The sequence below is a fragment of the Trichoplax adhaerens genome, genomic scaffold (assembly GCF_000150275.1).
Source record: "Trichoplax adhaerens TRIADscaffold_4 genomic scaffold, whole genome shotgun sequence".
Taxonomy (NCBI): domain Eukaryota; kingdom Metazoa; phylum Placozoa; class Uniplacotomia; order Trichoplacea; family Trichoplacidae; genus Trichoplax; species Trichoplax adhaerens.
The window spans coordinates 2982298-2996054 of record NW_002060946.1 but is presented as its reverse complement, the minus strand read 5'-3'; the positions used below and the strand labels follow the sequence as shown (position 1 = coordinate 2996054).

At 31.6% G+C, this 13757-nt stretch overlaps 1 protein-coding gene across 1 annotated transcript; it reads right to left on the bottom strand.

Moving 5' to 3' along the window:
* Positions 1–2869: 2869 nt before the first annotated feature.
* On the bottom strand, positions 2870–8806 carry TRIADDRAFT_24164 (uncharacterized protein; the record flags this gene model as incomplete). The annotated part of the gene is made up of 24 exons (XM_002111406.1): positions 2870–2995; positions 3093–3182; positions 3297–3445; positions 3599–3860; positions 3975–4174; positions 4320–4417; positions 4564–4724; positions 5460–5510; positions 5633–5705; positions 5833–5908; positions 6070–6145; positions 6267–6401; positions 6672–6756; positions 6842–6939; positions 7023–7070; positions 7154–7186; positions 7299–7455; positions 7540–7595; positions 7712–7749; positions 7879–8002; positions 8079–8169; positions 8254–8312; positions 8459–8545; positions 8723–8806. Coding segments are annotated over 24 exons (2457 nt in total), but the record flags the coding sequence as incomplete, so codon positions are not given.
* Positions 8807–13757: the final 4951 nt, after the last annotated feature.

Here is a 13757-nt window from a genome sequence, read left to right as displayed (position 1 = left end):
ACGAGACTTTCTGTAAGTAACATCCTTCTACAATTGGCTATTCCTACGATCATTTTATGGATAGCACGTACACAACCATGCGCAGCTGTTGATGGTAATGACCATTGTGCTAGTAGAGATTAATGTTATGTTATTTGCGTAACCCTTAAGCACTACCATAACGTAATAAATTGTAAAATGCATTGTGAGAGTTATAATCAATTATACTGGTAGCCATGACTCAGGCACGTTGACGACAGCCACTGACTACCAAAGCAAAACACATCCATGATATGGAGATTACTTGCTGTGGGCATCCTATTATTATCGGAGATTACTTAGTAAAATAGAAGCTATTTGTTACATATTGATGGTATACAGCTGTGCATGCTAAGCTTTCACTAAAACTGATATCAAAGAATGGTACAGTATATACGTACTGTAGTTGACAGTAAATGCGGCACATAATTGTTTTATACATGTGCCCAACTGTCCATGAATAATGTGCTTATAGCAAAGCTGATATGAAAGAAATGCAAAATGTTCAATGACGTAATTGACAGTAAATGAGACACATAATTGCTGTGCACATCTGCCCAACTGTCCATGAATGATGTGCTTATAGCAAAGCTGATATGAAATAAATGCAAAATGTTCAATCGATGTAGTCGACAGTAAATGCGACACATGATTACTTTATACATGTGCCCAATTGTCCATGAATGATGTGCTAATAGCAAAGCTGATATGAAATAAATGCAAAATGTTCAATCTATGGCAGTCCTAGACTTTTGCTTAGATGCCGATTCTTGATCTATTTCAACTCTATAGACGATACCTTAGTGCGAAAAGAAGCCGAAAGGAGACAAAGCGCTAGACAAATTCAAGAATCGACAGAAGATGCCAGCTAATGTTACTTGGAGCCGTTACATTCTTACAATAACCGCTAGTGTAGTATCAATGCTTGCTGGTGCCTCTGTGGTTCATAATTATTACAAACCTAACTTGGTAAATTGTACTAATTGCATTAAAGTGCTATAGCTATCAATCTTGCCAATAGAATTAAAAATCGTGCAAATACCAACGCGTATAGCATTGAATTAGCTTGATAATTAAGTATTGCATGCGTGTCTCGACCTCAGAAATGCCAAACTATGGTAAATTGCGTAAGATTATAACTGCATTATTATTACAATTTAGGTCGTTCCTGAAATTCCACCTGACCCATATGCAGATGCAAGCCAAGGAAATTCAGAAAATATTACGGATAAATGATGATGTCAATCATTCATAATAGTCAATAATAGTTTATGAATTGAGCATGTACTTGTCGAAAATATTGACAAAATGTACAGTCTTGAATGCAATTCGCATTTGAATTATAAACTTCTTGGCATGCCTAAATGAAATTTTAATTAAAATGATAGTTAATGCTATAATAAATGTAGTTACTTTAGAAATATGTAGCTAAAATACTCAACTCGAAAGCTACCCACTTTTAACTACATTTGTAATCATCCTGTGGTTAATACTTTTCTACTGCCATGTTATACCTCCAATATGTGATGAGTTTGGTCCTAGATGCACTTTACCTACCATGAGGTATTAACTTTATTAATATGTTTTTCGTAAGTATCAGAAATTAAAAGCTTATTTCTATGAATAGAAACTGGTAAAACTGAATTGGCTATAATTTAGCATTGTTTATGGGTTACACTTTCCTAAACTTTGTCGTCAGAGGATTACATCGTATACTGGCCCTTTAGTCATGATGTTGATTAGCATCCTTAATCTCAACATAACAAATAGTTTTAATGCTAAAACACTTTGATAAGCTCTGTCACTGTATAGAATCGACCTATTTTCAATCATTATTATAATACACATTTCTCTTTGTACATTATAACCGTCTACTATAGATTAGACGAATACTGGTATTAGATGATATTGATTAATTACAAGTTAGGCTCAAATTCATCGTGGGTTCTTGTAATATATTTGCTAATCTCACGGTACTGAATAATTATTATCAGTAGAGCCAATCTGTTTATGCAGTATTATATAGATTCCTAGAAATCCGCAGAAGTGGTTTGGATAATTTATATTATTCATTACCGAAGTGTTTCAACTCTTAAGGTCGTAAAGCTACAGTTAGATTCAGCATATCGTTTAACCATACGTATTATATCTTATGGTAGTAAGTTCCGTAATACCGGTATTCCAGCAATTAGCACATGTCTTAAAAATAAAAATAACAACTATTATTCAATCGTTTAATTGCCTGTGCAGCTATGCATTGAACACATCAAGAAGCCAAGATATCATTCAAATTTAAAATATCCAAGAATGGAAATTACGAAACAGACATACTTTTCATGATGTCTAACAATAATGCAACAGATATGTTAATTTTTTAATTATTTACATTGCCTTGCTATCAAGCTATATGTGTTTTGCACACCTGATTGGTACCTGTCCTTAAATTTTAAAAACCCTCAATTTTTGGTAAATACTGTATGCACAGATAGTAAATTGCAAAACAAGCTACTATACGATACTAAACATATAACTTGCCATAGTCGAAATATTAAAGTATGCAGTAGGATAAGCATATGAGTATGTAACAGTAATATATCTTTTATACTTGCAAAGATCACTAATAAAAATTATGTGATATAGAAAGTCTCGAATATTTTAATAAAATATAGCGTCTATATCGAACTATTCGCGGTTGTAATTCTATATTTCCATTACTGACATCAATTACAGGAAATTTTTAGGATGTAATCGTTTTAATTTAATGGACGTATCAATGATGCATTTGCATTTAAGGAGTAAAACATCATCGTGAGCATGAAAGGCTTTCTTGTATTTTATAAATTATTTTCAATCATTTCTTCTTTCCTTTAGCCCTCTTTGTTTTCACACTTTTTTTACCCTTTTTGTTGGTATCTTCTTGCAATGTTCTAATCATTCTAAGCCTCTTTCTACCCAGTGGAGTTTTTTCGAACCATTTCTTTATGTAACAAGAGAAGTTAAAAAAGTCAAATTAATAGTCATATCTAGTAGTCAAGCAACTGTTGATTAATTTTATATTAAAAAGTAAAATGAACCTTTAAGGCTTCTTCTTCCTCTTTATATATTGGATCTAATCTTGCCAGAGGAGCCACGAACTCTGTTGCTGTTAAGGGACGCTTAGCCAACTAAAAATTTCATCATAATAATTTACATGATTCATTTTAATACGAGTATAATGAAACTTTGTTGCAATTCTTTGATAGTAAAAATGCTATTCCTGTATCGTTACATAGACGCACCTGACGAAGACGTCTTTCTGTTAGAACCTGAGTAACGGTTGCCCCAATTTGCCCCGGTGTATAGCCGTCGGATATTTTCGATAAAGAGCTTATATCCAATATCGGTGTTATTTTGCCGCCATTTTTGGCAATGATTTTATGCCACAAGACTAAACATGTTGAAAATATTGTCTTAAACCAATGTAACAATACGCCATATTTATGCATTATGAATTTATCAAAATGGTGTGCATGCAAGATAAACGTATAATGCTATTAAATACGACACCCTTAAATGCCGCATTAATTATTTGTTCACTTACGAAAGCGAGATGCATAATCTGGACGTGGGATCATTAAAATCTTCTGATAAGCATGGCATAACGGCTTAACCATTGCATCATATGGTTGTCTGCATGTCCCGATTACAATAACACGATCTTCGGCTTTTAATCTTCTTAGCTGCCTTGGCAAGGCAACCCTTAAACGCCTTGGTTCGGACGTATCATTTTTTAAGACCTTTTTCAGGAATGTCCTTTCCGCATCGCCAATATGAATGACAGATGGCTGCAATTGCCTAGCGACCTAGTTCAAAATGATATACATGTTACTACAAGTATCCTCTTACTATGTTGAACCAACATTAGTATCTATTAAGACAACTATGATAAACTAGGATTTGCGATTTTTCGTCCTTACCTTGAAAACAAGATGCATCAACATTGCTAATCCACTCTTGCCAGGATATTTACCGGCGATATTGGTTGCCGTTAAATCGAACAGATTAGCTCCTGCTTCAGTACAAATGGCATGAAGGAGTGATTTTTTGCCAGTTCCACGAGGTCCAACTAGTAATATTGATTTAACGTTCGTGCAATTCTCATGGACAGTCTGTGATCCTATAGTTTTATAATTCAATCATTGCAAAAGTTTAGGAAGATAGGTAAGATAATATAACATTGAAATGATAAACTAATTTTCAAGATAGTTATAATCATTTCCTTGGATCGTACTAATTAATATAAGTAGCAGTCGGCAAGTTACCTAAGGGAAGTATACAGTATTCTGTTATTACTCTCCTAACGTCCGAAAGAGAAGGCATAGGTTCAATATTTTCTTGGCGTAGAGTAGTACCTAGATAACTACGGTAAGTAAAATTAAATATCCGTAAATAAGAAATAAATAATTCATCGTTTAAATATGCTATTTCAAGAGGCAAAATATGAGTACAACTAATATCAAGCGAAGGACCTGAAAGATAGGCAATAAATTTTTGAATGGTTCAAACCTGTAATCTCCCTCAAAATCTCTTAATCGAGCTTTTGGATATCTTACAACGATCCCTTCCAATACTAATTCCTCATATAAGGATTCTATTGTTCTATCTTGTGTTAAATCCTTTTCTCGCTTCTTTTTTCTTCTCTTTTTTCCTTTTTTAGCTTTCTTCTTCTACGTAAAGTAAGATAATTTCTGATTATAAACTTTGAACAGTAGCAGTTCCACAATGAAATCTTTTTATTTCATAGTTCAACATTTATAGGTATACTGGGCATTATAAGAGGATAATTTTAATACAATATCGGAAATAGTTCTATAAACTCGCCCAAATAGAATCTGAGATCAACTACAAATACCGCAAATATTATTTAATTAACGATCAACTATTACTTATTCCATGTAGCAGAAAAGCTTTAAGCAGTAGCATGCATTCATACGAGAAGTAGCAATTAGGACGATTGGATTTTACGAATATTCCTTTGAATAGGAGTAGGATAATGCTTACATGTACTGTGTTTAATAGTAGGCATTGTATAAAAGAGATTATTACTTTCTTATTAATTTTTAGATTTAACGTAAGACAGTACTATTAATTTATACGAAAATATCTGAACTTAAATAATATTCTCTCAGGCATGATACTGATATGTATTTGAAAGCATTCGTTGCATAACGTAGATCAGCAATTACTTTTCTCACTTATTTTTGTCAAAAAAATAAGATAGTATTACTAATTTAAACGACTAAGGATAAAATTTGATGGATTTAGTTTTAAGACTGATACTGATGTGTCTTTAAGCATGGGAATTGCATAAAGAGGGTGATCAAGTCAGATGTAAAAAGTAGAGACTATTCATATCTGTTGTTTAGTAAAATATTAAATTAGATTGAAATATAGTAATGTACCTTTCCTTTCTTGGTACCTTTCGCTTTTCGACCTTTATCACGTTCAACTGCCTGTAAAATTTCGCAACGTCTATTAACCTCATCAGATAAATTCGCAAAATATGTGAATAACTAAGTCCTGCTAGCAGTCAATTTAAAATAACAAATATATATACGAATGCCATATATTTTACCATTTTCAGGTTTTTGAGTTCTTCTCTCATTAGTTCATCCACTTGTTTTCGAACTTCTTCTTCCACTTCTCCACTAAAATCAGATTGCCCAGAATATTATTAAGCAGGATAATTATTGCGTTATTTTTTTCTATATATCTCGACAATGCACATTGTTGTTGCTCTGTTACTGTTTTACAAGGAGCATAATAATAACTTACCGGAGACCTTCTTTTACTAGCTCTACATCGTGTTTCTGTTGAAAATTATTACTTTCGTCACGATTTTTCCAAATATCTACAGTATTAGACGAAGTATTATCTTATTAATGACGACATATATTTAAAAGTTTACTTAATTACGCAATTTGTCTAAAGAAAACGACATCGAATTTTAATACTGCACCCCTTTAAGGTAAAGGTAGAAATCTTTTTTCTAAAAATATTTATCATACTTACCATTATAACCTTTCTCTACTTCTACAATTGTGTCTTTAAACTTAGAAGTGGGCAGGGTAAATCCCTCATCGTCATCCTTTGTAACAGAATAGATAAAGTTAGGAACAACTTTTATTAAGCTATGGTCTTTAGATATAACTACACTCATAATAAGTAGCGCTGCATATTAGAATTCTAGTTGATTTGTGCCTACTTACATCCTTTTTCTTTCCTTTACCACTTTTCCTCAATTTCTTGTCTTTATTTTTTGTTTTCTTATTGTTTTGATTCTTTTTATCTTTGCCACCTTTTCTGCCTTTTCCAGATTTTCCTTTGCCATTCTTTTCATCATCCTATGTGTTTAGTAAACTACCATTAGTCAAGAATAGAGGCGCAAAAATTTTTGATTAGGTAAATTTATGATATCCTAATATGTACCTTTTGCTTTTCTTCTAGTTCCAGCTGAAAATTATTATCGGTCATAGTTAGTTTTAATATCATTGTTAAACTAGATAATATACTAATATTCGATACTAGTCGCGGAAAATTGTATTATTTCTACTCAACTACTTTGCTAGTAATCAAATGAAGAAAGTTCACCTACACGCTTATGTATCGCTTACCTGTTTAGGATCTTTCTTTTCAAAAATTCTCATAGATCCTCCTTCTTCTTCCATAGGAAAATCTGGAAATTTCCCGTCACGGTCACTGTCGGGAATAAACGAGCATCATAAGCAATTATTAACGTTGATATTCTTATTGATTGAATATCTATTACGAATCGCTCAATTACCGGCATTCAATAAACCATTGACGAATTTGATCTTGCATTCTTTCCTTCATATCCGGCCCTTCTGTTTTTCTTAATTTATCTTTAATAGTTACTTGAGCCTATTTCATTGAAATACGAAGAGTAAATGATAGCGTTAATATTTCTTTTGTAATTTTTGTTTACAAATTTGCTATCTCTCTACCTGCTGATATTCTCGTTCATATTCATCTTGGACAATTCGTCGTTGCGCCTACATGAAGATCATTAAAGATACAAAAATTATTTATCGATATATTTGTTAAAATATAGAAAATATATTCAGTGCAATCCTACCTCAGTTTTCTTTGCTAAGGCCTGTGGAGTATTCTTTTTGTTATCTCTCCCCTTAGTGACAGCGCGAGCCTGCAAGGATAGCAATTGATAGTATATATCAAAATTTAGCCCTCTATAAATTACCAATAAATGGTTATGAGATTACCATTCCAAGAAATATCAATTCTTGTTCTCGTTGTTCCCTAGCTCTCTTTCGTTGATAATAGCCTCTCCATAATTTCTGCAGAATTGAAGCAGCCACATTTTGATCCATTGTAGGCGCACCTTTAGTGGCTGCAAGCCTTTCACGTTCTTCTTGAGCTCTATATTCAGTATTATTGATAAAGAATAATTATGGTAAACTCTTCGTTATGCTAAAGTACAATGTCAGGGTGGTTCGTATTTACCTTATATCTTTCATAAACTTGGCCCGTAGTCTACCCTGCCTAGCCCTTTCGTGAATCTTTTGGGTGAATTCAATACCACATAAGTTTTGTTTAATTTAATAGTATGTTGATATTACAGTTTGGCCACAACTGTAACTTTTGATAAAGATAGATATACAAAATTATAGCATACCTGAACGATTCTAACTGCTTCCTCAACTGTCATTTTTACTTCTTCCTTAGCCTATTTTTATGAAATTTTATAGTTATATTTTTTATATAGTGAGTATTAATTATTGTATAATTCTAATCCTGATGTTTTAATTGTAATATAATCTATCAGGACCAAGGAATTTCGACTCACATCAGTTTTATCTTGTGGTCCTAATTTAGCTAATATCATGCCAAGTAGCTTTTCTCTTTCCTTTAAAACTTTAGAGTTTTCATTGACAAAATAATGAGGTATTGGAATCTCTATATCGGCCTAAAAATATCAAGTACATTACTTATAAATACAAGGAAGTAAATCCCTAACTGTTAGGGGTAATTATTAATATTACCGGCTGGAGTTTCATATCGGATAGTACATCATCTAGGTAATGAAATTCAGAAAGTTCCAAGCTAACCATGCCATGCTTCATTTCGATAATCCTAATCATAAAGTAAAATGTTTAAAGCGATTACTCAGTAATGGACTTGGACTTAGCTTTATTCTACTTTAGAAGAAAGTTTTACCTGCCAATGACGCCATCCAAAACATGCCGTAGCAAACGATGCTTTTGAGGATGGACTATCTGCAATTTTAGATATCGGGTTAGTATAGTTCAAAGAAGATTTAGCTTCAGTTTCTCCATTGTAATTATGTGCTACAGATGATACAACTCTTAAAGCTTAATAAACTTTATTGGCCTAAAAAAGTTCTTATTTGACATATTAATACCTGATCATAAGCTTGTTCTAACTTCCGAAAGATCTGTATATATTTAACATAAGGCACCGCTAGTTTTTGGAAAGCTGTGATACGATCCTGTAACACAAATAATACGGTATCAATATCGGAAACAACAAGAAATTTTAACATTTTACTATTAACTTGTGATACACTTATAACTAGAAATAGTGCTACTGATGGGATAGATTATATGTTACTAGTACTAGGATTTATAAATAGGTTATCATTGTAAATATGAACGTATAGTCTAACCTTTTCTTTCTTTATCAGTTCTTCCTCTTCAACTTCTAGTAAATCTGTTAAACCTGCCTGTGCTTCTTCCCATTGCCGCTGATATGTACTATTAAGTGTAAGTAGTTTACAAAGAGTTCGGTAGGATATCAAAATAAGATTTAATGAAAAAATAGCGGTGCTTACTAATCGATAAAATATGCTGGGTTAACATATTTGGTCTCAATACTACTGCACTATTGTAAGCGATCTATAACGATTTAAGACTTACTAAATGATTGGATAAATTCTTATCCAATATCAAAACATAAAATTTAACTTTACAAACATATAAGTTAAAACGACTTTAGTAGATAGAGTCTATACCTGTGCGACATATTTGTATGCCTAGTCTTAATTGATATAATCCAGAGAGAGATGTCTTGAACCTGGTTATTCAGGTATCATTGATAACTAGTATGATGGTTTATCAATTTGTGACTGACTGGCTTCGTAGTTATGCCCTAATGTAGATGTTAATATTTTGCGATGACTGTATCTGCGGTCTTTCCTGTTTGGTACAGGGATCTGTGTATTAGCTGTAGGCATGCTATAATGTTAGTCTATCGCGATGCGATTGTTGTTGCTTAGCAACCTGAGCAGACCGTAAGCATGTGATGCGCGTGCTCAATAACAATTTATTTATGCGAATGGTGTGCAGAAATCTCGTCGCCATATGTAAATCAGCTCTCCTGGCACCGCTTTGTATAATTCTATTTAACTAGATGCAATACTATATATAAATATTAAATAAATAACAGTTATAAGTTTTTTTGTCGCTTTACGCGTAAATTAGCCCTCCTAGTATCGCTTTGTAAAATTATATTTAACCATATACGATATAACTATATATCAATATTAAATAAATGATAGTTATTAGTTTTTTTTGTCACTATATGCAAATCAGCTCTCCTGATATCGCTTTGTGCAATTTAATTGTATTTAGCTACATACAAGCTAACTATTTGTAGGTATTAAATGATAGTTATCATCGTAGCGCAGGTGTCGCTGTATACTACCTAAATAATGAGCAGCTATTATCATGTAACGTTATTAGAACTTACGAATAGGGAAGTAAGATTAATTTATTTTTCACTAATATAATTCTAAGGTAAATACAAAATAAAATCACTAAAATCCATATATTATCCATCTGAATTTCAAGTTTCGAGCAGCTACAGTTTTTGCTATCAAAATGCGAGAAGTCATTATGATATTATTTAAGTACTTTCGCACTTGTCTGAAATTCTTTCAATTATCAGGTGGTGACAGTGATGCTTCCAGTTGTAACAGCGAAGATAGTCAAAAAGAGCTTAGCCCACAAAATTGCCAACAAAGCTAAAATCAAGATCAATCTGCTCTACCACTTCACTCGTTTATGTAGTCCTTACAAGTACTTTCTCATTTAATTTAATCATTCCATTTTCTATTCCATTAAATTATAGTCTTAAAGGAAGAAAATTACAATGCATATATCTAAGTATGCAATCAAATTATTACCTTAGTACTAGGTAATGAAACCGTTTATTCTGCAAGTATTAATCAGCAATCAATCTCCAACATAAATACTCCATAAATCTACTAAAGACATCCAAACCGAGGATTATCGTTTACGTAATATAAAGAATTATGATCTTATGTAAACAATTCATGAAAATGTAAGGATTCAGGCAAGAAGTAAAAAAAACTTAACACTTGTGTTTATTTTAGATCTCAAGCAAGGATAATTAATTTCAATTATCTCTGGTCCTAAAGTCGAAGTTAGAATAAGGTTGATATCGACGATGATCGTGAATAATATTCGATACTGTACCTATAATTATTGTGGTAGCCTCGCGCAGTGACTGTTTATCAAATAAAGAAGAACAAAAAGACTGTTCAAACCCATTTAAAAATGTATTAATTCCATCTATCCAACTTCCAGAAGCACGCAAATTGTTCTAATATTATTTTTAATTGTAATCCTGGTGATAATAATCCATTGAGATTTGGTAAACATGAGTAATGTTATCTTCATATACATTTACAAAAATTATGAAATAATTCGGGCAATTAATACCTATGGTATACTTCCTGTAGACGTCATAAGCGTTTCAGATGTTATAGATTTGATACTGTAGATTATATGACTAGAAAAACCTGTTAATATTATATTGAAGAGTTTATGCAGAACGTATATTTCCTTGTGGGATATTTAATTTAAATATCTGAGATAACTTATTTTGTAGTAGTTTAACTATCTAGATGCAGACTTAGGGTGATAAATTTATTGGTTTATACTAAGAAGATGACTGGTACATTTTTTAGAACAGAAATAGATGATGGAATAGTATTGTTGTCGCCGGCTATGCTATTCTTATACTATTTGATGCTTACGAACCCTTTTAATTATACATAATTAATGCTACAGTCTATCTTAAACTGAATTAATTAGATTACTTTATTTTGAACTTATAAATAAGACAGTCAAGATAGCTGTGTAAGTATTGCCGTAGGTAATACAATATCATTTCTCAGTAATCCTTTTCTTATCTGATGACATATTACGACCACCTTACGCTATCAATAAAGCTGTACTATCGATAATGAATTATAACCTATCAAACGATAGGACAACGATATAATTGATAGATTTATATAATGTAATAAATTACATCACGCACTCAAATGAGATCGATTGTACGGAAGAAGAAGAATTAATAGCAATGCTAATGTATTGTATTTACATAGCTTACGTGAAAATGGAAATGGAAGGCTTATTACAACAAATTTCGACTGGTTATCATGTTCACACATGTATCGTACAGTCTTACAGTTAAACAATTATCCATGTGATAGTTTAGAGAAATGTGAAAAGAGAAAATTCCTGAAATTAGAAAAATGTTTACATAAATTTAAGATTATTTGCTTAAAGAATTTTATTTGAAAAAAGATACTAGAATATAGTTAATCTATTGGAGTCATGACGTTATTGCAACCCACATCCATCATAAAGTGGTGCTGAGCTATCTAATTTATTATAAAAAGAACAGTATTCCGCAAATTTCGGAGCAAGTTATCGTCCTTTACCGTCTTAAATGAGAAAATGAAATAATATCTGCGTAGTCTTATCTTACTTCTTTACCAAGCATGTATCAATTCATAACTATTATTATTGCTTCTTATTAATTTATTAAATTGATTAATTGAGATCAAGTCATATTTTGGATAATTCATCAGCGACCATTAATAAATAGCTGAAAGACTTTCTACATCGAATAGATTTCAAAAATACTTTATTAAGAATAGAAATAACGAAAAGCATCTTTAAAATTGTTTTCGATTATATTTACATTAAATAACACAACGAAACAGTTTCAATCTCTAATTACGTATTTCAAACAATTTCTATTAGCTTTTTTACCTATTGTTATTAATAAATGATACTATCTACACATGTATATTTTAGGCATAACGTATGTTATTTGATAAAGACAATAGACCTTTGGAATCCGCCCTAGAAAGTTGAAGAGATCTATTCTAATTCGATTGCTCGTTGATAGATCTACTTTATATACGGTAGGGAAATCAGACCTTCCAAATATTATAGTTCAACTTGTCTGATATTGGCAATATGAGAGGCGCAAGATTTTCTCTGATAACAACTTAGGTAATTATAACCTGAAATAAGATTATCTTTTCATTTAAAAAGAAAAAGCTATTATTATTTTAGTAAGATCTAAGTCAGTAAGTTAGTAATATGCAATTATTATATGTACCAACTTAATGGCAGTAATTACTATTCGGTGTGTAATATCAGTTAAATTGTAAATCTATTACTTTTAGAGTTGTACTGAATGATGACTTAAAATGTTACATTGGAAATATATGGAGTAAAATTGTGAACAACCGTTCGATCACTGTTAGCTATAACTTCTTGCTTTTCAATTATTTCAAATGAGTTAAAATTGAAGCTTTCTAATATAATTTTATCAGCATTGATCGTTGTACATTATTTAATGATAGATTTCTGCTTAAATTTTGCAATCCAGTCATCCACGAAAAATATGGTCAGTAAAAATGTTGTTCGTTAATTAAAGGTTAGCATTATTAGTTGTTATACTTAGCAGAAATAACCTCTAGACAGGCTGAAGTAATTTAAAAGAATATCATAATAAAAATTTCCTTTGTGAAAAGCAGTTATGTCACAAATTAACACTGTGGCAAGGGAAGGTAAAGTAAAAGTCGATAAGTAAACTACTGACTTAAACGTTAAATATACGCCGCAAAGTACCGTAAAGATACAATCTATATCAGCATTGACTTATTCACGACTTTTCATATCATTTCCCACTCAAAATATTTCCGTTTTATATAGGAAACGTCTAACTTGTAAACCACAATAACATTACTATTATTGCTTATTAGGAAAGACATCTCAAACTGAAATATTAATTACATAACTTTTCCATCGGTAGATACTTTCAACCTATTGCTCATAAATAATCATAAGCTAAACATGGTTGCAGTTTAGTTAACTATCATAAGCTAGAACTTGAATCACCTTACTACTTTCTACACACAATAACAATCAATATCAGATTTATAATAAATTATCACTAATTATACCGGCACTAAGACATTACTTATCTTACCGAGCACTACAATTATAAATATTTTCTATATTAGCTACTACTGTACTATTAAGCTATCCAAATGATAAGGTAGCACCGTAACAGGTTACTAACTACATATCAATTACCATTTAGTGATGAATTTCTATTTAATTGCCTGGCAACATTAATCGACCATGATGAATAAGTCAACATTTGGTGGCACTATGCTTAAATCCATGATGGTTCTACATTTCTTTTTGGCTATCAACGAAACCATTCAACCCTGATAGATCATTTGAGTATGACTAATACCTCACGCAATAATAATTTTAGATTGGAATTAGCGGCACAAATATATCGATATGCTGCTGTAGTTGGTATTCCAATCTTTACGTTTGGACTTATCATCAACTTGTTTATTC